Source organism: Staurois parvus, unplaced genomic scaffold, assembly GCF_062004578.1.
Source record: "Staurois parvus isolate SC_StPar_1 unplaced genomic scaffold, SC_StPar_1.0 ptg000108l, whole genome shotgun sequence".
Taxonomy (NCBI): domain Eukaryota; kingdom Metazoa; phylum Chordata; class Amphibia; order Anura; family Ranidae; genus Staurois; species Staurois parvus.
Genome location: NW_028317904.1, coordinates 3,210,367 through 3,237,500, shown reverse-complemented (window position 1 = coordinate 3,237,500; position 27,134 = coordinate 3,210,367). Strand labels below are relative to the sequence as shown.

The 27,134-nt window shown below is 40.2% G+C and overlaps 1 protein-coding gene across 2 annotated transcripts in view; it reads left to right on the top strand.

Moving 5' to 3' along the window:
* Window positions 1–27,134, top strand: part of PPFIA3 (PPFI scaffold protein A3) — a 460,187-nt gene that overhangs the window by 409,295 nt on the left and 23,758 nt on the right. For both annotated transcript variants that reach the window (XM_089671605.1, XM_089671604.1), the window contains exons 22-27: window positions 5,039–5,101; window positions 5,697–5,723; window positions 8,863–9,038; window positions 15,172–15,269; window positions 17,865–18,040; window positions 19,003–19,071. In XM_089671605.1, the coding sequence (XP_089527731.1) occupies window positions 5,039–5,101; window positions 5,697–5,723; window positions 8,863–9,038; window positions 15,172–15,269; window positions 17,865–18,040; window positions 19,003–19,071 (609 nt within the window). The remainder of the gene's footprint in view (window positions 1–5,038; window positions 5,102–5,696; window positions 5,724–8,862; window positions 9,039–15,171; window positions 15,270–17,864; window positions 18,041–19,002; window positions 19,072–27,134) is intronic.

Genomic DNA, 27,134 nt, shown 5'->3' with positions numbered 1-27,134 from the left:
CACCCTTTCTGCTGTAGGATGTGTCCTGTGTGTGTGTTCCACTGTGAAAAGGAAACCTGATGATCCACCTCCCTTCCCCTGCATACTATATCATCTGCTGTAAGCTGAGGCTTGTGTCTGTCTTTTTATCTGTGTGGAGACCTGCTGACCTGCCCACTCCCCTAGATACCACCCCATCTGCTGTGAGCTGATTAGACATTTGTATGTGTTTTTCCTGTGTAGAGGAGAACTGCTGAAATGCCCCCTTCCTCAAGCATAGTGGCCCCTCCCTCTGCTGTGAGCTTGTCCTGTGTATGGGTTTCACTGTGAGATGTGCTGACTTTTCCCTCTCCCTCTGGTGCCAGAGACGAGATAGCACTGTCAATCAGCATTTAATAGCTGTGTGTCTGCTACAGAGCAGCGTCCTTGGACAGTAGTTGGTGGAGGGGGACAAGTGGTTGACCACTTTATTTCTTATTCTGCAGCAACTATCAAAATGGGACAAAGTGTTGCATGCACGTTATTCTCTGGGTTAAGATGAAGAAATTAGATGTATGGTGAGACATTTTTTTCTTTGTACAGTTACAGTGAGGATCGAAAGTTTGGGCACCCCAGCTAAAAATTTGTATTAATGTGCATAAAGAAGCCAAGGAAAGATGGAAAAATCTCCAAAAGGCATCAAATTACAGATTAGACATTCTTATAATATGTCAACAAAAGTTAGATTTTATTTCCATCATTTACACTTTCAAAATAACAGAAAACAAAAAAATGGCGTCTGTAAAAGTTTGGGCACCCTGCAGAGTTAATATCACAGCTTGTAAACGCTTTTTGTAGCCAGCCAAGAGTCTTTCAATTCTTGTTTGAGGTATCTTTGCCCATTCTTCCTTACAAAAGTCTTCCAGTTCTTTGAGATTTCTGGGCTGTCTTTCACGCACTGCTCTTCTAAGGTCTATCCATAGATTTTCAATTATTTTGAGGTCAGGAGATTGTGAAGGCTATGGCAAAACTTTCAGTTTACGCCTCTTGATGTAATCCCCCGTGTATTTCGAGGTGTGTTTAGGATCATTATCCATTTGTAGAAGCCATCCTCTCTTTAACTTCAGCTTTTTCACAGATGGCATCAAGTTACCATCCAAAATTTGCTGAAAGTTTATTGAATCCATTTTTCCTTCTACTTGTGAGATGTTCCCTGTGCCACTGGCTGCAACACAACCCCAAAGCATGATTGATCCAACCCCATGCTTAACAGTTGGACAGAGGTTCTTTTCATTAAATTCTGTGCCCCTTCTTCTCCAAACGTACCTTTGCTCATTCCGGCCAAAAAGTTCAATTTTAACCTCATCGGTTCATAGAACTTGTTTCCAAAATGCATCAGGCTTGTCTATATGTTGATTTGCAAAGTTCAAACGATGATTTTTGTGGTGAGGACGTAGAAGAGGTTTTCTTCTGATGACTCTTCCATGAAGACCATATTTGTACAAGTATCTCTTTATAGTGGAATAGTGTACCACAACTCCAGTGTCTGCCAGATCTTTCTGGAGGGATCGTGCAGTCAAACGTGGGTTTTGAATTGTTTTTCTCACAATCCTGCGAGCTGTTCTGTCTGATATTTTTCTTGGTCTTCCAGATCTTGCTTTAACTTCCACTGTTCCTGATGACTGCCATTTCTTAATTACATTCTGAACAGAGGATATTGACATCTGAAAACGCTTTGCTCGCTACAAAAAGCGTTTACAAGCTGTGATACCCCAAAGGGGGCAGTACAAGATATTAACTCTGCAGGGTGCCCAAACTTTTGCAGACGCCATTTTTTTGTTTTCTGTTATTTTGAGAGTGTAAATGATGGAAATAAAATCTAACTTTTGTTGACATATTATAAGAATGTCTATTCTGTAATTTGATGCCTTTTGGAGATTTTTCCATCTTTCCTTGGCTTCTTTATGCACATTAATACAAATTTTTAGCTGGGGTGCCCAAACTTTCGATCCCCACTGTATGTTCAAAATAATAACAGTCAGACATCACTAACCTGATCAATCACTGTTTTTGGTAGAAATGATATTTCTACATGGCAAATAATTTACTAGCAGGTGTAGTAGAGTAATACAAATTCAACAGATCCAACAGTCATGACATGCATGCTGCTGATTCTGTGTAATTGAATCACTAATTGAAAGGGGCATGTTCAAAATAATAGCAGTGTGGAGTTCTATTAGTGAGGTCATTCATTCTTTGAAAAACAGGTGGCAATTATTGCCCTTATTTAAGGAAGGAAGGCAGCAAATGTTGTACATTCTGGTTACAGTGCATTTCTCTCTGAAATTCTGAGGAAAATGGGTCGTTCCAGACATTGTTCAGAAGAACAGCGTACCTTGATTAAAAAGTTAATTGGAGAGGGGAAAACATATAAAGAAGTGCATAAAATGATAGGCTGCTCAGCTAAAATGATTGCAAATGCTTTAAAATGGCAACCAAAACCTGAAAGACATGGAAGAAAGCGAAAAACTACCATTCGAATGGATAGAAGAATAGCCAAAATGGCAAGGACTCAGCCAACAATCAGTTCCAGGAAGATCAAAGAAGGTATAAAGTTACCTGTGAGTACTGTTACAATTAGAAGACACCTATGTGAAGCCAAGCTATCTGCAAGAAGCCCCCGCAAAGTCCCACTGTTGAAAAAAAGACGTGCTGAAAAGGTTACATTTTGCCAAAGAGCACATTGACTGGCCTAAAGAGAAATGGTGCAACATTTTGTGGACTGATGAAAGTAAGATTGTTCTTTTTGGGTCTAGTGGCTGGAGACAGTTTGTCAGACGACCCCCAAACACTGAATTCAAGCCCCAGTACACTGTGAAGACAGTGAAGCATGGTTGCGCAAGCACCATGAGAAGAGGATGTTTCTCATACTACGGTATTGGGCCTATTTATCGCATACCAGGAATCATGGATCAGTTTGAATACATCAGAATACTTGAAGAGGTCATGCTGCCTAATGCTGAAGAGGAAATGCCGTTGAAATGGGTGTTCCAACAAGACAACGACCCCAAACACACCAGTAAACGTGCAACATCTTGGTTCCAGACCAACAAGATTGACGTTATGGAGTGGCCAGCCCAATCCCCGGATCTTAATCCAATAGAAAACTTGTGGGGTGACATCAAAAATGCAGTTTCTGAGGCAAAACCAAGAAATAGAGAAGAACTGTGGAATGTAGTCCAATCATCCTGGGCTGGAATACCTGTTCACAGGTGCGAGAAGTTGGTTGACTCCATGCAACACAGATGTACAGCAGTTCTCAGAAACAGTGCTTATACAACTAAATATTAATTAAGTGATTCAAAGGAAAGCAAAATCTTCAAACATTTTTCAGTTTATATAGTGAATGTTTGAGTTTGTAAAGAAGAATACAAACACTGCTATTTTTTTGAACTAATATTTAATATTCACTTTTCTTCAATTTTTTTAGAGGAGCAACACAAATGTGATATATTTTTCTTCATGTTTTGATTTGGAATAGAATGTGTAGTGTTCTCAATGCATTTGTGTGTATGGAAATAAAAGCTATTAGAAGGATTTTGAGCTTTATTCACTTTTTTCAACAAACTGCTATTATTTTGAACACTACTGTATGTAGTCAGTACACTTTTTAGCTGTCTTTTTTGTTCTGTAAAATAATAGCATTTTAAAGTTCTTTTTTAATATACTTCTGACTTTTGTCTCAGAAATAATACACTCTAAATTGTATTTCACAATGAAACATGCTTCGCTTTTCCCTCTTCAATTGTAGCCTAGTAAAACTGCTTACATGATATGCACAAGTCTGTACAATATTTCTGACTGTTTTTCTTCTGATGTAACACATTATAATTTGTATTTAATGCTAAAACCAGCCTCTTCTCTTCCTCTTAACTTATAGCCCAGTCACTCTTACAAACTATCCAGCCACTGTGCTATATGTCTGGCTATTGTCTCTGAAACGTGGGACTATCATTTTTTCATTATAGCACCGCCTTATCTATGAAATTTGGGGTTGTGGTTTTGAAGTGTTTTGTGCACTGTATTGACCTTTTAGACAATACAGTGTGGTGCACAAAAAGAAAATCTTAAAGTGGAGTTCAAATACTGTGGCTGCTGACTTTTAATAGTAGGGCACTTACCTGTCCATGCTTCCAGCGGTGTCCTAACCTGAGCTGATTCTTCATATGGCTGTCGGGTAGAGGCGCCGCCATCTTGACTAAGGAAAACCGGTGGTGAAGCCTTGGAGCTTCCTCTTTTGGGTGGAACTCTGCTTTAAGATTTATTATTAACCTCCTATGCCACTGTTTGGGAATTGGTATGAAACTGAGGGCTTTAGTTTTTTTTTTTTTGAAAGTGTGAAACTTCCAATACCTTTTTTAGATCTGTTGTGGTCGCTTTTTCTTCCATTCAATTCTGGCCTAGTACTGCTAGATGAAAAAAAAGGTGTAGCAGCCATAACTACTGAAAAAGACATTTTCTCAAGTTTAAATGAATCATATTTAGGTGATGCTGCTGCTGTATTTAAACCAAGCAATAATGTAACAGTAAAGTAATTTATTACACATGCTAATTTAATGTTAGAATAGGGTCACTGATGCTGTCCATGAGAATCCTACTGTTCCCTAACACTGCATACAGTTTAATGGCATTTCCCAAGCATTTAATTTAAATGATTGGTGTTTGCCATGAAGTGAAGGGCCCTCTCACTGTTGAATGGCATTTTGTAAAATTGCTTTTTCCATTGCTACATGTCCCTTATGGCCTTGACCACCTCCCATTCCTTTGACGATCCATTGCCTTGAAAATTGGCAGAATTTATTTTCAAGATTCATCTCCCAATGCCTAATATTTGCAATTTCTGGAGTTTACCATGACCCCCCCCCCACCACAAAAAAAAGAAGCTGCCACAAATACAAAGCTGTAGTACATTGTAAGGACATGACCACCACAGATCTTTCACCTAAGGACTAAACAACTAGTTAGGCATGTGTTTTTTTTGATCTGTGCACTAACCTCCTCATTCCTATTTTCCATCTAGTCAACAGGCAATGTCTGGATGACTCATGAAGAGATGGAAACGTTAACGGCAACAACCAAACCTGTAAGCTGTCAATCTTTTTTACCCTTCAAACTAAAATATTTCATCATCATTATTTAATTTTCAATACCCATTTTTGTTCTGGACAGATAAAGTCAGACAAAGCAAACTATACCCCTCTTGTCTGGCCTTTTTTGGGGTATTACAAAGCATTTGCAGGCATACTGAGAGATATAATACAATGCCATGGGTCTGCCCTGGGCACCATGTAATAAATTACAAGAACCTTATCTCTTTCTGTTGGTGAAAAAAGTGCAATAGGCGTATCCTGAGATACTCTTGGATTATCAGACCTTTGTTATATGGAGACAGGTCCCAGTGACCGTTCATAGGAAGCCTCGTTTGTACCACTTGTAGCTCTGAGCTAAGATGAAAATTCCAACAGAATCCTAATGCAAATCTCTCTTGAAGGCACATATTCTGTTTCCCTCTGCATCTATCCTTTCTTCTTACTCTCTGCATGTGCTTTAAATGCTTCTATTGTATGTGTAGGTTAATGTTTGTTTGCCTATATGTCTGCTGCACTAGTTCTCTTTTTGCTGCTTGCTCACCACTTGACTTTCTGATTTGTTCTTTTTAACAATCTAACCACTGTCAGGAGACTAAGGAAATCAGCTGGGAACAGGTAGGTGGGTTTATTGTAAGGTTATCTTCAAAAGAAAACAATTATTCATGTCTAAATTGTTATTATAATTGCTCCTGATTAAACCAATGACAGCCGAAAGCTCTTAGCAGGGTCATACAGCCCCACCTACTGTTGGACTTGCATAATTATGTATGTAGCCTTGTTAGAAAACATGCTACATTTTGTGGACTTACTTGTTGCCTCCAGTTTATCCAAAGGGCTACAGACAGACACATACAATAAAATATAATGCTTAAGAGAGGCAGAAGATGCGCACAATATGCCAGCCACATTGCTCATCAATATACATTGCAGCCATAGCAATAGCACTCTACAAACAGTATGATTATATTAAGTTAGGAAAAATCATAGGAATGGCAATGTGACATCATTTTCCATACACCATAACATAATCTATATTAGAAAATCGTTTTGAACCCACCATGTGGCTTTCTAACCAGAGATAATTTGGCAGAAAATGTATAAAAGTTCAAAGTGCATTCAGAATGAATGAACTGCTTAATGCCCCTTAACACTTACATGTTACGGTGCACACAATGTAGTGTGGACAAGCTTTTAAGCTTTTATAGGCACCTTTTCTGCATACTTAACAAACCCAGCACCAGATTAGATGACGCAAAAATCTTGTTTGTCAGACACACATGCAGCTGAGCCTCTGAAGATTCTTGCCAAGTTGCCAGTACTGTAATACCATTCTGGATTACTGCTCTACTTGATCCATTCTAGAATATTGAATTCAGATTTTTCAATGAATTGAAGTGCAAGGTGTCAATGCCCAACCCTGTATCTTATTTATATACTTCTACTTCTTTCTCCTTCATCTTTCACCAGCAGTTTGCATTTGGTCTGAAAGACCTAGAATCCTATGATTAAGCAGCTACTGATAGCCTCCCACTCTTGCTGAGTCCAGATACACAATCAGGGCTAAAGCTGCACATATTTCAAACTGTAGACTGTGATTCAACAAGGAAATAACTGCCCTCCCTGGGCTCCACCTTTGGTAATATGGTAGCCTCGGGCAATAACTAACTGGAGAAATGCTGGCGGAACTTAACAGCACACACTGTTTTGCAAGTGTGATGATTAATGTGGCACAAACGTTTTTTTTGTAAAAGATCATTTATTCTACCCGCTGTTACATTTTGAATGCTGATTAAAGTATATGTGAACAAATACCTTGTAGAACAACTCATTCAGTTTAAAATAGAAAGGAAAGGCACATTATTATTTATACTGTATATGAAAAAATATAAATACTTTTTTTTTTATAAGTGATCGCATAATCTCTGTTCTGAGCTGCATAAGAGTTTTGAGAGCTGGAGCTGGAGAAACAGCAGTACACTGACATTCCCAGTGAATGGCTGTGCAGGGGGCTGCATCAGATCAAGTTTATTAAGATTGATCAAGATTATTGGAGGACTGTCAGGCTGTGCTCTCAGCACAGCCAGAAAACTGACCATGCTCAGAAAGATGTACTCTCATTTCTAGCAAGATCATTTTCAATCAGGAGAGCACAGGGGTTGGCAGGATCACCAGGTGTTTCACACAAAAGAAGCAATGCAAAGAGAACAGGATACTTTTTAACATGAGCACATTGTACAACAGACATATTTCAGGAATATGAAATGTTGGGGTAACATACTCTTTTATCATGTTCTTGTCTTTAAATTGTAAGAAGATAAGAGCCCAGGATGTGGCTGTTGAATTTTAGAGTCCTAACCCTTCCCCCCATACGTACTGCTGAGACCTGATGTCATTCTGACAGATCCTGCAAAAGCAAAGCGGTAGTCAGCAGCTCTTTTTTAACTGATCAGCGTGTACACCACAACTGGTACTTTATGTTAGCTACCTGTCAGAAGCAGCTAATTACAATGTATCTATTTTTATTACGCAGGAGTTGGGGAAGCAAACCTGAAAATAGATGAGATTTTTTTTATTTTGTAGTGAAAGTGTGAAAAACTAAGCCGTATTTTTATATATGGTTTATAACTGGTTGGTTGAAATATTTCAATGATATTACTTAGATAGAAGTGTCTCTTTTTTCTTTTTACTTTAATAGAATTCAGAATAAATCGCTTTTGTAAGGCAATGCCAATGAAAAGAAGCCTTGTTTGTTCTAAAGAATTAAATATATGTAATATGTCTGTATTGTAAGTAATGACAAATATATTGGAATAATAGGCCAAAATCTAAAATGTGAAAATGGTACTGAAGCTTAACTGGTTTCGAAACCACCATAATCGCCTACAAAAAAAATGAGTCGCACTGCTTGTGTGAAACATGCATCATTAATTCAACACAGCAATATAAGAAAGACGTAACACCTAGCCTGCTATAAACAATTACAAATCCCACATAGCTCATCAAGGAGCCCTCTGAAATATAAGTACCCATTAAAGATGATGTTTGAACCAACAAGTGCATGCAAATCAGTTGCAGTAACAGTAGAAAATAATTGCACTTATAAACCCCGAAAAATGTTCAGCAAGAGCACCTATCTAGGGGAGAACCCAAGTTCTATAAATTTAATGCAAAAGATATGTAAGATACTGTTATCATAAGACCAGTACTGAGCACAAAATGTGGTTTAAATGTGCACAAACCACCTACTGTATATACCAAACATACTGTAACTGTAGACACCTGTTCTATATAGTGCCAACATACAAAACTAATATAAGTGTAGTAAGAAAAGAGGATTGGAAATATGCGTATTGTGGTATGTAACCACTTCAGCTAATTGCATGGAATGTATTATAGAAGTAGTGTGCAATCATTCACATGGCAAATGGGTGACAAAATGGTGCACTGGAAATGGTCCCAAAAACAGGAAGTGAGCTTAAAATTTTAACATTTTTAATTGTTTATAGGGGTTGGGATGCCATGTCTCTTTAATATTGCTGTAATAAATACATTTTACATACTTTACACAAGTAGTGAAGCTGATTGCCTTTTTTTAAAGGAATTATGGTACTTTCATATCTAGTTTTTCCCTGGCCAGAACACAAGGTGTTGTGGTTCTAGTTTGGGGTAATTCTGGAGCTTAACTGGTTAAAATTTTGTAGAGTAGTCATTTTTATTAGTACGGCTTACCTATTTTATTGTTTCTAATTAACAGATCCTGGCATATGGTGACATGAATCATGAATGGGTGGGTAATGACTGGCTACCTAGTCTGGGATTACCCCAGTATCGCAGCTACTTTATGGAGTCCTTAGTGGATGCCAGAATGTTAGACCACTTGAACAAAAAAGAGCTTCGAGGACAACTCAAAATGGTAGATAGTTTTCACAGGTCAGTACCATACAGCCTGCTTCTGTTAACTTGATACCCAGCCAATAAGATCCTTCCTGTGTCTTTCCACTACTGCACTAATAGAATACAGAGTATTGTTGCTATGGATAGTTTTTATTCTTGCGCTCTTATAAACAGCGACAAGGTCATCCAGCGCTCAGGGCGAACATGCGAAATAGTGCCCCCCTAGGATGTGCATGACCAGTGGTCTTATCCATACCTGAGAACCACACCTGATCATTATACCTATGTATATAGTGCAAAGGTCAAGACTGAATAATTTACAAAGTTCAAGAGTCAGGAGCAAAAATAATGTACAGATTTCAGGAAGCAGGAGTGGACAACGTACAGTGCAAGGGTAAGGAATATGCTGTATACAATGTGCAACAGTGGGTAAACTGCAGAGATATGCACCCTAATGTGTGTGTGTATATGTGTATAATATATATACATATATATATATATACAGTATATATACACAGTTGTGTTCTAAATAATAGCAGTCAGACATCACTAACCTGATCAATCACTGTTTTTGGTAGAAATGATATTGCTACATGGCAAATAATTTACTAGCAGGTGTAGTAGAGTAATAGAAATCCAACAGACCCAACAGTCATGACATGCTGATTCTGTGTAATTGAATCACTAATTGAAAGGGGCATGTTCAAAATAATAGCAGTGTGGAGTTCTATTAGTGAGGTCATTCATTCTTTGAAAAACAGGTGGCAATTATTGCCCTTATTTAAGGAAGGAAGGCAGCAAATGTTGTACATGCTGGTTACAGTGCATTTCTCTCTGAAATTCTGAGGAAATGGGTCGTTCCAGACATTGTTCAGAAGAACAGCGTACCTTGATTAAGAAATTGATTGAAGAGGGGAAAACATATAAAGAAGTGCATAAAATGATAGGCTGCTCAGCTAAAATGATCGCAAATGCTTTAAAATGGCAACCAAAACCTGAAAGACATGGAAGAAAGCGAAAAACTACCATTCGAATGGATAGAAGAATAGCCAAAATGGCAAGGACTCAGCCAACAATCAACTCCAGGAAGATCAAAGAAGGTATAAAGTTACCTGAGAGTACTGTTACAATTAGAAGACGCCTATGTGAAACCAAGCTATCTGCAAGAAGCCTCCGCAAAAGTCCCACTGTTGAAAAAAAGACGTGCTGAAGAGGTTACTATTTGCCAAAGAGCACATTGACTGGCCTAAAGAGAAATGGTGCAACATTTTGTGGACTGATGAAACTAAGATTGTTCTTTTTTTGGGTCTAGTGGCCGGAGACAGTTTATCAAACGACCCCCAAACACTGAATTCAAGGCACAGTACACTGTGAAGACAGTGAAGCATGGTTGCGCAACCATCATGATATGGGGATGTTTATCATACTACGGTGTTGGGCCTATTTATCGCATAACAGGGATCATGGATCAGTTTGAATACATCAGAATACTTGAAGAGGTCATGCTGCCTTATGCTGAAGAGGAAATGCCCTTGAATGGGTGTTCCAACAAGACAACGACCCCAAACACACCAGTAAACGTGCATCTTGGTTCCAGACCAACAAGATTGACGTTATGGAGTGGCCAGCCCAATCCCCGGATCTTACCCTTCTGATGATGTACGTGTGATACGAAATGCACGTCAAGGAGAAGCCCTTGCTAGCCGTCACGTCAAGCCGCCGGATCAGGGAGGTCCGGCGGCCCCCCTGTTTTACCAGCTGGGTCAGTGTTATGCTGTATTCAATTTTATCATATCCTTTGTGCACAAGGATTGTTTTATACTACAGTACCTAAGAAGTGTGTCTTTTCTGTTTTAATCTTCAATAAATTCATTTTTTTGGTTCAACTTAAATACTACACTATGGGTACTCCTTTCTGCTCTATATCGAGCATTTAACCCCCCAGGACCACCAGGTGACCATCCCAGGGCCCAGAGGAGAGTTGTAATCAGCAGATCCCATCTTTAGCCAGGCTCATTAAGGGGACCTCCAGATGTTCCACCATTCATCGCGGAGTCATCCATTCCAGGCCATGCTCCATCTACAACCGAAGGGACCTCTGGTGTATATGACACAAATGCGCACCTCTGGTGAGTGTGCAATTCACCTATTATTCCTGCACGGCACCGGATTACAGGTTTCACTGGGATTTTACCAAGTCACCATTTTCAGTCATATTGCGGTTTACTACCATTAGTCATTTTGGACTATCGCTTGCACTGTGTGTTATACTACTATATTACAATATTAGTGAAGGTGTTCGGTACAGCTCCACCATTGCTATAATTTCTTAAGGATATACTGTGTTGCTTTAATATTTGTTATACATTTGTGCTATTTTATACATCACTATTAGTATATTCTTATATTTCATTTCTAGCGCTGTAATGCTATTTTTTTGAACAGTCTAATATTTACTTTTCTTCAATTTTTTTAGAGGAACAACACAAATTTGATATATTTTTCTTCATGTTTTGATTTGGAATAGAATGTGTAGTGTTCCCAATGCATTTGTGTGCATGGAAATAAAAGCTATTAGAAGGATTTTGAGCTTTATTCACTTTTTTCAACACACTGCTATTATTTTGAACACAACTGCATATATTATATTGCCAAAAGTATTAGGATACCCCTCCAAATCATTGGATTCAGGTGTTCCAATCACCTCCATGGTCACAGGTGTATACAATCAAGCACCTAGGCATGCAGACTGCTACAAACATTTGTGAAAGAATGGGTCGCTCTCAGGAGCTCAGTGAATTCAAGCATGGTACCGCGATAGGTTGCCACCTGTGCAATAAGTCCATCCGTGACATTTCTTTGCTACTAAATATTCCACGGTCAACTGTTAGTGGGATTATAACAAAGTGGAAGCAACTGGGAACAACAGCAACTCAGTGGTAGGCTACATAAAATGACAGAGCCAGCGCATGCTGAAGCGCACAGTGCACAGAAGTCGCCAACTGTCTGCAGAGTCAATAGTTAAAGACCTCCAAACTTCATGTGGACTTCAGATTAGTACAACAGTAGAGAGCTTCATGCAATGGGTTTCCATAGCTGAGCAGCTGCATCCAAGCCTTACATCACCAAGTGCAATGCAATGCTTCGGATGCAGTGGTGTAAAGCACTCCACCACTGGACTCTAGAGCAGTGCAGACTTGTTCTCTGGAGTGATGAATCATTCTTCTCTGTCTGGGAATCCGATGGACGTGTCTGGGTTTGGCATTTACCAGGAGAACGGTACTTGACTGACTGCATTGTGCCACGTGTAAAAGTTTGTGGAGGGGATTATGGTGTTGGGTTGTTTTTGGGTTTGGGCTTAGCCCCTTAGTCCCAGTGAAGGGAACTTTTAAGGTGTAAGCATACGAAGACATTTTGAACAATTTCATGCTCAAAACTTTGTGGGAACAGTTTGGGGATGGCCCCTTCCTGTTTCAACATGACTGCGCACCAGTGCACAAAGCAAAGTCCATAAAGACATGGATGAGTGAGTTTGGAGTGGAGGAACTTGACTGGTCTACACAGAGTCCTGACTTCAATCCAATAGAACACCTTTGGGATGAATTAGAGCAGAGACTGCGAGCCAGGCCTTCTCGTCCGATATCAGTGCTTGACCTCAGATATTTACATAACACCACCACTTTATGTACCTCCCTGACCCCAGTGTCTTCTCTGACTTTTTCTTTCATAATTCCAACTCCAGGAACATTAAAAAAAAATCCACCCTTGAAGTGGGGCCTCCTGTACTGCATAAATGTAAAGATCACATGCAGTCCAGATGCGTTCCAAATGCATTTCTGCATATGTGTTTTGTGGCGCATTTCAATGCGATTTTTTTTTTATACGTTTTTGATGCGTTCCGGTGCATTTTTGATTAATTCCAATTAATTTTTACCCTCTTTTTCTTCAATTTATATAGAGGCATGTGCATTCCAGTGTGTTTTTGGTGTGTTCCAGTGCATTTATGGTGCTTTTTACGCCGTTCCAGTACAGCTAAGTGCAGAAAAAATGCAGCATGTTCTACTTTTTTTTCCCGGGACTGGAACGCACTGGAGCTGACCGCACTGGTGTGAACTTTGCCACTGGAAACCATGTAACCTACAATCATTGCGTTTTTGATGCAGGAGAAAAACACGCTCGACTCCATGTGAATGCCCTGTGGGCTGAAATAAAAACAAAAAAAAAAACTAACAAACTCCTGCAGCCACACAAGCGAGGGGGATGCAGAAATGCCCTCCACCAAGACATTGTATTCTGACAGCAGGGACTCTTTGCGGTCAGAATACACTGATCTGCAGCTGATTGGCTGCAAGCCACTGATTGAACAAGATTTTCCAGCAGTCCCATTCTACAGAAGCTGATCTGATGATTGGCTTCTGTCTAACAGGTAGGGCTGCACAGAGATCAAAATGTGGTTGGTCCCTGCTGAACAGGACAAATATTGATCTGTGTGTATCCAGCTTTACCCTATTCCTTGCTCCAGGAGCTCTGGATCTCCTGGATAAATTGTGAGTGGCTGTGGTCACACTTTGGCTTTGACATCATACCATACAGGGTTAATGTTCCTGAATAGTATGTGATGATGCTGAGGCTGGAGCAAAGAATCATGTAACTGAAAGATGCTATTTTTTCCCAACACTGCCAGGGTGGACTTTTTTACTTTTCTGGATTTGAGCTTTGTTATGTCACCACATTCCTTTCTGTTCATGCACACATTTTTTTTATATGTTAGGAATATGCTGGGACTTTTCAGATTCTACATAGATGTATTCCACATACACACTATCTTAATAAAAGGAAGGATTTTTAGTAAGATATTGTGTATGTGGAATACATCTGTGTAGAACCTGAAAAGTCCCAGCATATTCCTAACATATAAAAAATGTAATTTTCTCTTTCAGCAAACATGCATTGCAAAGTGCAGTACAAATTTACAGCACAGAATTGCACAGTCTGGAAAGCAGAACAGGTCAGGACTTACAGAAAGAGAAATTCCAGTCTGCAATCTGTCATCTGTTATCTTCATTCTTCCCTGGGGAGAGCTCTGATGTCTGCCAGGCAGGATGCAGTGATCCGGGCTGCAGTGTTGTATCATTTGCTCTGCTCACCTGTACTGGAGTTCTTACTGTTACAGCCCAGATCTAGCTGGCCATCCTGACATGAATCTGCCTGGGAGAGAGTGTTTCTTCCTTCCAGAAAGGGGTGTGTTGCTGCCATAGAGAGAAAACTGGCAATAGCTATGGGCACATCCTCGGCTCTGCTTTTGGACAGGCTTTTGCGGCACAGAGACTGAGGCATATGGTGATGCAACCGAGCCCGAGTATTTCGTGCAATAGATTCCTAAGCCTGCTGGCAACCTAGCGCCCCCTTCCACACTGCTCCGAGGGCAGGGGACCCCCCCCCACACTTATAAATATGGCTTCGATTTATTTCATACTGATGTATCAATATATACCTTTCTGTTTTAAAAAAAAAAAAACTTTCAGGCTCAGGGATCCTTGTCTGCATTATTTTGGTACCATACCTTTAGGACAACATCGACCATTAGTTAATGAGGGCTCAGAAATCTTTTCATTATCCATAGCAATCCAACCAAAATAATCTTAATGTATCTGCCTTTAACTTCTGAAAGCCAATGACTCTTGGGGAAAAATGGTTTAGCAGCTTTTTCCTCCCTATTGGATAGCCGTGAGTTATCATTTTGTTTTTAAATTTGTGCTATCATTTTGAAATTTAAAGATGCTAAGATTCCATTCTGGAGTGCTTTAGTATTTATACCATTAGAATATTATCGACTTTGAGTGTAAAACCCACAATAACTTAATTCATCTCTCAAATCTTAAAATGAAACTTGTGCTCAACTCGGTTTTAGGGGTTGCCACCATTCCCTTCTATTATGCAGAAATAAAACTATTTTTTACTCTAATGAGACTTTAAGGGCAACCTGATTTAGGGTTATCCTTAAAGTCCCATTAGAGGGAAAATGACTCTATTTTTTGTGTATCAAATCTTTCAGTTTGTATCTAATGCCAAATGTGTTGTTAGTACAGCATGTGTTTAGTCTTTACTAAATTTGTAACATTCCTTAATGTACACTTTAGACTTTTAACATTTTGCTGTTGGTGTTTAGGGTTAGCCTTCATTATGGTATCATGTGCCTGAAAAGACTGAACTATGACAGGAAGGATCTGGAGAGGAGGCGAGAGGAGAGCCAAAATCAAATTAAAGGTAGGAGGAACATCAAAAGATCTTATCCACTTGTATACCCCACAGCCTCATCAAACAGAGGTCTTCCAGGCCTTGTAGAGTATTATAGAATGTTAAATTAGAAGGTAACATTGAGGGATGTGAAGTAAAGAGATACAGTAATTCCTCAGTTTACAAACACCTCGGTTAACGTAATTTTCAGTTTACGAATGAAAATCCATTGAAAATAATGCCTCGGTTTACGAATTTTTTACGGATTTTTTTTTTTTGCAATACGAAGTGTATGACTGCTGATTTTTAAATGCAATTGCTGGCTTTTTTTTTCTTCACTATAACTCACAGAATTAGTTGTCACTTTCCCCAGAGTTAACAGAAACTTTGTTTCTTTTAAGAAACTAAAAGGAAACATTGTTTCTGGGGAAATAAACTAAGAAAACTTTCTTTCTTTTTGCTGGAGGGAAAGTGACAGCAGAATTTCTGAACTATAGTGAAGAAAAAAAAAAGTGGTAATTACATTTAAAAACCGGCACCATAATAAATAAAAAAGACGGTGTGGGGTCCCCCCTCCCATCCATTCCAAACCCTCCGGGTCTGGTATGGATTTTGAGGGGAACTCCCACGCAAAAATAAATGGCGTGGGTCCCCCCCCCAAAATCCATACCAGACCCTTATCCGAGAATGCAGCCCAGCAGGTCAGGAAAGGGGGGGGGGGGCGAGTGACTGTGAGCTCCTCCCACCCCCTCCTGAACCATACCAGGCCACATGCCCCATGTAACATCAATGATGTGGAGTAGGGTCACATGCGTGATGTCACCAGGTGACCCCCGCCCCTTACATATTTAAGAACTGTCAAACCACCGGAGCAGGTTGAAGGCTGGAAGCCATCGTCGGGAGCAAAGCCTTTTTTATTTTTATTCTTTTTTTTTTTGGGTCGGCGACGGCAGTGGCGGTGACAGCGGGCATCATGATTAACATTGGATCTACTGCGGGGGACATTCTTTTAGTTTTTTTCTTTTAATAAAGGACTTGGCAAAGACCGTGTCCTGTCTTTTTTCAAACTACACTTTTTTGTTTTTTGTGAATGAGTAGGGGTACCCCATATTCATTCACATAGGGGTGGGGCCGGGATCTGGGGGCACCCTTGTTACCGGGGTTTCCAGATTCCAATAAGCCCCCTGCCCGCAAACCCCCACAACCACCGGCCAGGGTTGTGGGGAAGAGGTGCTTGGGGGGGGGAGCCCCAAAGCACTCCCCATGTGGCCTGGTATGGTTCAGGAGGGAGAGGGCACTCGCTCATCCCCCCCCCCCCTTTCCTGACCTGCCGGGCTGCATGCTCAGATAAGGGTCCAGTATGGATTTTGGGGGGGAACCCCCAATCCATTTTTTTTTTTTTTAATTTTGGCATGGGAGTTCCCCTCAAAATCCATACCAGACCCGAAGGGCTTGGTGTGGATGGGACCCAGCGCCATTTTTAAAATTATTTTTTTAATTGCCTGCAATTATTTTACATTTATCTGTCAGTGGGGAACCCCACTGACAGCTAAAAGATTAACACATGATTGTCACTACTAAAATATTGCATGACTTAATAAAATAACTCATGCAGTATTTTAGTAGTTTACTTTTTTCTGACCTCCGGAACGGATGAATTAGTTTTCAATGCATTCCTATGGGCAACAGTGTTTCAGTTTACAAATTTTTCGCTATATGAAAAGTCCTGCAGAACAAATTAAATTTGTAAACTGAGGTATTACTGTACTTTATTTTGTACAAAATGAAATGACTGTGTAAATGATGAGAGTGGGGAATCCTGGATGGACCACCAGACATCATGGATTAAGGTCTGACAATGACATTTCATGTGACCACAGACACTTTGATCTTTTGTAATGCATCTTGATTTCATGTAAATGTTTGCTTTAAAGATACAGATACCCTTTACATTTACCTGGGATAATTAAAACCATAATAAAAACTGTTGTGCATAGCAACAGTAGTAGAGCTATACTCTATGGATTTAATAATTGTCATGCTAATGTCAGAAATAGGTCCTCAGATCCTAAATGGCAGTACTAGCGCCGTTGGTTGGAATCCCAACCACGGCACCACCTGCCTGGAGTTTGCATTTTCTCCCTGTGTTTGCGTGGGTTTCCTCTGGGTACTCCAGTTTCCTCCCACACTCCAAAGACATACTGGTAGGTTAATTGGATCCTATCTAAATTTGGCCATAGTATGTGTATGTATGAATATACGTTAGGGACCTTAGACTGTACACCCCTTGAGGGTTAGGGACTGATGCAAATGTACAATATATATGTAAAGCACTGCGTAAATTGATGGCGTACTGTAATAAATAAATATTAATAAATATCAGAGCATTTTCTTTATGGAGAATGCTGTGATCTGTAAAGAATTGCTATAATTTCAGATGATTGTCTATTACAGAGCAATAAACTATATAAGAAGGCTGTCTGATGGGAATGATAATTTTTGCAATGTGACACATACTAGTTCTGGGACAGTAAAGCTATTCACAAGTCACTGTCCTGGAAATAGTATGAATTCCATGAAGTAGGGAAAACCATTTACTGAAATATCTTATGTGCTCTCCTGCAGATGTCATGGTCTGGTCCAATGAGCGTGTAATGTGCTGGGTTCAGTCTATAGGACTGAAGGAATATGCTAATAACTTGCATGAGAGTGGAGTACATGGAGCCCTTATTGCGTTAGATGACACATTTGACTTTAACGATCTAGGGTTGCTGCTACAGATCCCAACGCAGAACACACAGGTTAGTGTATTTTACTTGCAGCTTTTGACTGGGGTGTTTAGGACAGAGCATTCATTAAAAAAATGTGTGGGGGATTTATAGCATCACTGAAAAAAATCAGACTGGATTTGAATCTGAATATTTTTAATGTGTAATGATTACAATGCATAGTAATAAGCACCTGTTATGTGGGTAACAGTATAAATGCTCACCAATACACATTGCAGGGGGGCCTGCAATAAAGTATATGTAAACCCAATCAGCACAATCTCATATAAGCTTTAACATGTTAATGTGTTTTCAAAAATCATTTTTTTAAATATGCAGCTTTCATTAAAATAATGCTGGTGACCCAGCTATGAAGGAGGTTTTTCAAGCACAGTATGTGCTTAAAAAAAGACCAACCTCCAAGTTATGCTTTTGTGATGACACTCTGTCACATGTACTTTCAATGGAAACTACAAGCAGTCACTTCAACATACAGGGCTTTACATCTTCTTTATTTTTTGTTTCTGATAAACGTGTCCATGCATGCTAGGAAGGCTATGTACACCTGGTATATCTTGAGCAGGCTTCATATTGGTTACATTACTCCCACTGTCTGCCTACAATGCAATATATGTGCATCTCTGTAGATCGCTAAGGCACACACAGTGCCCTGTGAGATGCCAGAGTAGTAGAGCATAGCAATACCATCCTCAGTCATTTCTATTAAGAACATGTTTGGGCAGGCTCCTTGTGGCATCTGCTGTTTGTAAGCTTGAGTCTTTTTACTTTTAAAATAGTGACAGGCTAACACAAATAGGTTGGAATATGCATAATAATCATTTTTTATGACATACAGTATATACATAGGAGTATATCACAGATTGGTTGGTTCAGCTCAGGATGGATAGTGTTGTCTGAAAGCATCGCCAATCTAACAGGTTGAATCTTTAACTTCCTCTGGATTGTTTCTTTGATATGCTGTCTTTTGTTGTTAGGCTCGACAAGTGCTGGAAAAGGAGTTCAGTAGTCTCATTTCGATGGGGACAGAGCGGCGACTGGATGAGGTCAGCAATGCACAACTGCACACACATTCTATATATGTACCATATTTTTTACTCTATAAGACGCACTTTTTTCCACCCAAAAAAGGGGGGAAAATGTCAGTGCGTCTTATTGAGCGAATATAAAGCGGCCGGTCCGGTATTTCCGCCTCTACCATGTCAGAATACCGGGCCGGCCGCTCAGCTGTTCTCTGCGGCAGGAACTCACCTGTTCCTCGGTCCAGCGCTGTAGTCTTCTCGCGCCAGCTTCTCGCGCATGCGCAGTGGGCACCCGGCTGTCAAAGTCGGGTGCCCACAGTATAGGAAGGAGAACTCCGCGGAAGTGGGAGCGAGTACCTGTCACATTCAGGTACCCACTCCCCTTCCCTCTATAAAGGTCCGCAGTGTCTGGTCATGCCCTGTACTGTCTGCAGTCTCTGGTCATCCCCTGTACTGTCTGCAGTCGCTGGTCATCTGTACTGTCCGCAGTCTCTGGTCATCTCCTGTACTGTCTGCAGTCTCTGTTCATCTCCTGTACTGTCCGCAGTCTCTGTTCATCCCCTATACTGTCCGTAGTCTCTGGTCATCCCCTATACTGTCCGCAGTCTCTGGTCATCCCCTGTACTGTCCACAGTCTCTGGTCATCTCCTGTACTGTGTCCACAGTCTCTGGTCCATCTCCTGTACTATGTCCGCAGTCTCTGGTCATCTCCTGTAGTATGTCCGCAGTCTCTGGTCCATCTCCTGTACTGTGTCTGCAGTCTCTGGTCATCTCCTGTACTGTGTCCGCAGTCTCTGGTCATCCCCTGTACTGTGTCCGCAGTCTCTGGTCATCTCCTGTACTGTGTCCGCAGTCTCTGGTCATCTCCTGTACTGTGTCCGCAGTCTCTGGTCATCTCCTGTACTATGTCCGCAGTCTCTGGTCATCTCCTGTACTGTGCCCGCAGTCTCTGGTCATCTCCTGTACTGTGTCCGCAGTCTCAGGTCATCTCCTGTACTGTGTCCGCAGTCTCTGGTCATCTCCTGTACTATATCCGCAGTCTCTGGTCATCTCCTGTACTATATCCGCAGTCTCTGGTCATCTCCTGTACTGTGTCCGCAGTCTCTGGTCCTTCTCCTGTACTGTGTCCGCAGTCTCTGGTCATCTCCTGTACTGTCTGCAGTCTCTGGTCATCTCTTGTACTGTGTCCGCAGTGTCTGGTCACTTCCTGTACTATGTCTGAAGTCCATTGGTTCAGAATATTTTTTTTCTTGTTTTTCTCCTCTAAAACCTAGGCGCGTCTTATGGTCAGGTGCGTCTTATGGAGCGAAAAATATGGTAAATGAGTAAGGGTGTCAAAGATGCAAACATTGTCTTACCTTTTTAGCTACTATAAGTTGTGGTTTAAATTGACATTTTATTTATTTGTAATGACCTTGAAGACTCCATCTTGTTGTCCATCCTTTTTTTACTTAGTGCACTCTCAATCCCACCACAAAGTGAGTTTTAGAAATTATAATATACCATTGTAGATTTAGAAAAAAATGTTTCATTTGGAGTTACGTTTAATGTTTAACTATTTATTGAAAACAGTAGGATAGTAGGGAAGGTGGGGCCTTATGTCTTCCTACTTATGTTGGAGGTGTTCCCTCTACTCCTGTTTTCTTAATCATACATTAAGGGACACCGGATAAAGTATTTATGTATGTTGCGTTATGGTGCTGCTTTCAGGAAACTGGCAAAACAAAGTTGTAAGAACAGCCCAGTATAACTTCTACTCCAAGTCTGTCTCAGTTTTTTTCTAGTGGCGCAGTCTCCTCGCAGAGAGAAAAAACCTTTTATGCCTTCCTTCGTTTGAGACTCCTTCCAAAAAATTGTCATATAAATGGGACTTTATAGGTGCTAAACGACAACAACAACTTAAAGTAGAACTATAGGCAAAACTTTCTTTTTTCATCTTGGATAGAGCAAGGGAGGGTTATAACCCCTGTCAGATTTAATTCACCATTTGTGTCCCATTGTGGAGATTTCCCTTTACTTCCTGTCCCATAGCCAAACAGGAAGTGAAAGAAAATCCCTGTAAATTAGGGGAATTCCCTGGGGACCCCCAGGTCGCCAGAACTAGTGTCTCCATTGGAAGATTACCCTTCTATTACTTTTCCGGGGACAACCCAAAATTTTAGATTTTCTTTTACTTTCACCTTCAATGATAATGGTAAACCAGACAAATAGAAATGGTAAATCTCATTAACGGGGGCAGAGACAGCAATAAATACTGAGTTCTAATCCCTCTCCACTCTATCCAAAACTAAAAACAAGTTTTGCCTTTAGTTGTACATCAAAATCTCTTGCATCCTCTTCCAAGGGAGGGCCGGGGATGGGTGGGGTTAGCTATGGACTTGCGATATTTATTGCATGTCCAGTTGTAAGGTACAAAATATTACCTGACAAAGCTGATTGCAAAACGCGTCAAATTGCAATGCTCTATGTATTCGAGAAGCCCTATATAGTAATTAAAGTTGTACTATGTGTGAGGACTACTATGTTCAATGGCATTCAGAAATTTTCAAATTGTGTAATATAATGTATTTACTGCAAGCAATTATTTGTATGAAAAATACAGTTTTATTATATGGACTATTTTTAGGCAGAGTATTAGCACACCATGTAGGCATGTACCTTCAGGTGAATGGACAATTGCCAGGGTTTAGAGAACATGCCTCCCCTGTAACTCTAACCCACTCCTTGAGTCCTAGTGCTAGTGTCTAAAGATGATGAACATTTTCTCCTTCACAAAGAAAATCACCCTTAACTTATCTAGTTTATTATTTTACTGTCTTCTAATGCCAACATCTAAGCAATGTATTCATATCAGTGCAGCCTCAGTATACAAGCCCAGGGTCATGGTCCATCTCTGTGGAACCCAGTCCCTGAAAACCACTTTGAGAGTATGCCCACTGTGACAGTGTAAACATTTTAAACTTGGCATTCAAATTCAACTACTCAGAACTTAGTCTTAGGGGAATGACCAGGTATTACATCATGCCACTGGTCACACACTTCTGCCTAGGGTCCTTATAAGGTGCCCAGGCACTTCTTCATGCCCTTTCAACAGAAGGATTCATTACAGGACAGTCTACACTTGGTTTATCACATACTCCTTAAGGACACACTGAATCTATACTCCACACCCTATTCAGCAAGTTCTCCACAGGAAAATACCGTCACTTGTAGCTGTGGTGGAGACCCGGTAAAAGGGAGTCCATTCCAAATTCTGTTGAAGGCCCACACAACTCTCAACTACAGAGTGACAATGCATTTCTTGCCCCGGAGTAAGTTCCAGCTCTAAAATCATTCTCAACATCTGATTCTAGCTCTATTTCTGGCACACAAGTGGCCTATTTGACTAAAGCAGGATTCTCTGCATCTGTGTCACATTTCCTTGGGCAGATTACGACCTTAATACAGCCATCTTCAGTCAGGGCCCAAAAAAATACCATGCCGCTTTTCATACTCTCATTTCTTAACTGAAGTTGGATCTTGCTATGCTGGTTCTAGAGGAAGAAGACAAAATGAAGAGAATATAAAAAGAAGGGTCTGTCCTTCGAAACATGTTACTGCCCCTCTGTAACCCCTGCACGTAGAGGTCACCACAACTTAAGAAACAGCGGCAGAGAATTCTGTCTATTCGTGGACTTTTGACAGCTGTCAGTTCAGGTCTCTGTTATTATGCTGGCTATAAAATTGGGAGCTGCCGCTTCTATCATACAGCTTTACATTAATTAATAATTGAGAACCCTCGCAATGAACCTTATACAGTATCAGACTTTTGCACTTGGGAACACTGAATACTAGATTCTTAAATGTGCAAACAAAAATATAAAGTGCGCTGTCTCTTTATATAAAGTTAATCCAAGTATTCTTGAAAGTACCAAGTGCTCCTATGCCAAAAAAGTGCACCAGTGCTTGTGCATATTCCACCAGAAAACAAAAGCCTCTTAACAGACCATAATGATCTCAGACTACACATATATCAATAGCGCTTGGGATAACTCCATATGACAGATCCAGTGCTTTCACCACTGGCGCTTCCTGTCCCAAGGGGACTCCCTTAGCCAGATACAGAAGCTATGTCCCCTTCACAGGGCTATAAGCTCCTCTCTCTCCTCTAGACACTTGTCAGCAATGACGTATATTAAGTGCAGAGAAAAAGAAGTCTCATAGCGCAACATGTACAGACTTAAGGGTTTATTTAAAAGTAATCACACTTACAAATATCAGAAGATTCAAGCGGTATTTTACAAACCATAGAGTGGCTGCGGAACCCGCCTGGCTCACCCTTATGTAATGATGTCACTGCCTCAACTCCTCCTGATACGTTTCCCCATAACAGGCATCCTCTGGGATTGGAGATTGGGCCAGAGACGTCAGAGTGATGTATTTAAAGCAGATGTGACACCGGAAATTATTGCAATAAGCATATGAACCAAGAGACTCCACTGCAAACAAAACTAATTATGAACGCGGTGGTTATCACATGTAGACATAGGGAAGATTGAAATATATAAAAAATAAAGTTAAAAAACAAGGAGCATTATTCCATAAAACAGAAACCATGATGCCAATGTGATTCCAAAATCAACACATGGCTCAATCACAATACACTGATACCAACTAAAATTTGAAAAGACTTCCTGGTAGACCATTTGTGAGTGGCATTGACTCCATCACCTCCCGTATTGGAAAGTAGATAGATTTTTTCTACAACCATTGGTCACTAGCACTCCAGCCTTCCTTAACCACTTCCCGACCGACCGTTGCATATAAACGGCCGGACGGTGGCACTGCAGGGTCGGGTGGCCGTTTATAAACGGCCTCCCCGCACCCTGCTTGTGCGCGCTCCCTGGGAGCTTACTACGTGTGAAATCTGTGAATGATCACAGAGGTCACATGGTACAAGGCTATTCACAAAAGCCTTGTGCCATGTGACAAGCTGTGACCAATCACAGCTCACTCAGTACTTCTCAAGAATGCACACAGAGAGAAAGAGAAATGATTGCTTTTACATCCTATATGTGTGTAAAAGCAATCAGTGTAAAAAAAAAAAAAAAATCTTCATCACCCCCCACAAGTAGTACAGTGTCACCATGCTAGGGTGACAGTATGTAAAAAAATAAATAAAAATAAAAAATAATAATATAAAAAATAAAATAAAAATGTAAAACAAAAAGGTTTAAAAATTATAATTTTTGGTTATAAACTAATTTGGATTTTTTTTTTTTTACTAAAAAGATAACGGAATAAATTTTGGCTAAGATTTATGATGAAATATTATTTATTTGCAAAATGTTATTAAAAAAACACTTTTTTCAAAATTTTTGGACATTTCATTTACATAGCAAAAAAAATACAAATCCCAGTGGTGAATAAATACCACCAAAATAAAGCTTTATCTGTCTCAAAAAAATGGTAAAAAATTTATTTGGGTACAGTGTTGCATGACCGCGCAATTGTCATTCAAAGTGTGATAGCGCTAAAAGCTGAAAATTGCCCTGGTCAGGAAGGGGGTAAAAGTGTCCGGTCTGGAAGTGGTTAAGGATACGATGCAGATTATTAACGAGTTATCCCAGTTGGATATAGAAGGAGCCTGTCTCTTAGTAACTATGGACGTCTCTATCTCTTTATTCCAGTATCCCACATCAGAAGGACTATGAAGTAGTTAAGCATTTTCTTGATCTAGATGAGAGGTTACCTGAGAAACAGAAGGAGTTTATTCTTGAGATGTTAAACTTTGCTATGGAACACAATTTGTTCTACAGTGCACTGATGTGGCAATGAGTGCTAAATTTGACCCCACCCTAGCCAATTTGTTCATGGCGCTGTGGGAGAAACATGCTATCTATGGTATTCAAGAGAATAATTTACTCTTTTGGCATCGTTATATCAACGCTTTTTGCAAATGGCAGAGGGATGTGCATTCACTACATGTGTTTTATGACACATCTTCACTCCAACACATGGGGGAATAAATTCACCTATGAGAGGAATAGTACGGCCATCAATTTTCTTGATCTTGTTGTTTTCAGAGAAAATACACTTTTCACCAAAACTTTTTTCAAAACCACTGAACAGAATGGGTTTATACCCGTTGGAAGCTGCCATCAGCCTACATGGCTGAAATCCATTCTGAAAGGACAGTTTAGGCGTATTCGCCGCAACTGTTCTAAGAAGGAGGACTGTCTGATTCAGGCAGAAGTTCTGAAGGAGAGATTCCTGCAAAATGGATATCCACAGGAAGGTTTGGCTCTTGATATTCGTTCTATATCTGATTTAGATTGTAGTAGTCTCATTGTTCCTAAAATTGGGTGACTCCGTGACAATAACAAACAAGAATGGTCATTCTTAACTACCTTCTTAACCCAACACCATTGGATTAATAAGATCATCAGGAGGCATTGGAGAATTTTAAAGGTGGATCAGATCCTGGGACCAGTGCTTCCTGATAAGCCACAGGTAAGTTTAAGGAAAGCACGGGCTATTAAAGAAGTAATTGCCCTGAATTTAGTGAAAAAACCCCCAAGATCAAAATATTTGACAGGATTTTTCCCCTGTAGGAGGTGCTAAGTCTGTAAAAATTCCCAAACTTTGCATACCTCTTCTTTTGTGTCTAGCATTACTTTCAAGCAGGTTCAATATTCAGGAATCCATCACGTGCAGTGCCAAGGGGGTTTTCTACCTTCTTAGGTGCTTGTGTGGTCTCCAATATGTTGACAGGACAATGTGATCACTGTGTGTTCGTATTGGCTAACATCATAAAGGGCTTTGTGGGGCCATAGCCTCTAAGCACTTTTCCCGATGTCAGAACCAAGGTCTATCCTGTTTACAAGTGATTGGGATGAAAACGTATGTTCCACACTGGAGAGGGAGTAATCTAAAGGAGGCAAATTTCTCGCCGTGAAACTCAATAGATTTTTGACCTTAGGACCTTTCGGTTATGAAGACTGAATGTACATAAATGGGATATAAACTCACTGTATAACTGTATTGTGATTGAACCATGTGTTGATTTTGGAATCGCATTGGCATCATGGTTTTTGTTTTATGGAGTAATGCTCCTAATTTTTTAACTTTATTTGATATATTTCAAGCTTTCCTGTGTCTCCAAGTAAGAACCGCTGCATTCATAAGTAGTTTTGTTTGCAGTGGAGTCTCTTGGTTCATATGCTCATTGCAATCTGGTGTCAAGTCTGCTTAAAATACATCACTCTGACGTCTCTGGCCCAATCTCCAATCCCAGAGGATGCTTGTTATGGGGAACACATCGGGTGGAGTTGAGACCGTGACATCATTACATACGGGCAAGTCGACGGGTCCTGTGGCCGCTCTGTGGCTTTTAAAATACCACTTGAAACTTCTGATGTTTGTTAGTGTGAATACTTTTAAGTACATCTTTAAGTCTGTACATGTTGTGCTCTGAGACTTCTTTTTCTCTGCACTTAATATACACCATTGCTGACGAGTATCCAGAGGAGGAGAGAGTGGAGCTTATAGCCCTGTAAATGGGGCATAGCTGCTGTAACTGGCCAAGGGAGTCACCTGGGGACAGGAAGCACCTGTGGTAAGATCAGTGGCTTTGCCATCTTGAGTTATTCCAAGCGCTATTGAGCTTGGTTTAATCTGAGATCATTATGGTCCGGTAAGAGGCTTTTGTTTTCTTGTGGAATATGCACAACTACTGGAGCACTTTTTTGGCATATGAGCACTTGGCACTTTTTCAGGAGCACTTGGATTAACTTTATATACAAAAAATTTTTTTTTTACATTTTGGCTGACACATTAATTGCACATTTATGTGATGTATATTATTGTGTAGTAGGAACGATTCATTGCCACCAATTTTTTGCACATTAATGCTTGTAGTTGGGTATTGTTGAAATTTACAGTATATGCATTTTATTTTAAAGGAAACAAAGTTTCCTTTAGCTCCGGGGAAAGTGACAGCTAATTCTGTGAGCTATAGTGGAGAAAAAAAAAAGCCAGTAATTACATTTAAAAACCGGCACTGACATATAGTCACAGCCAGTCACTGTATACACTGCTCCTCTCCT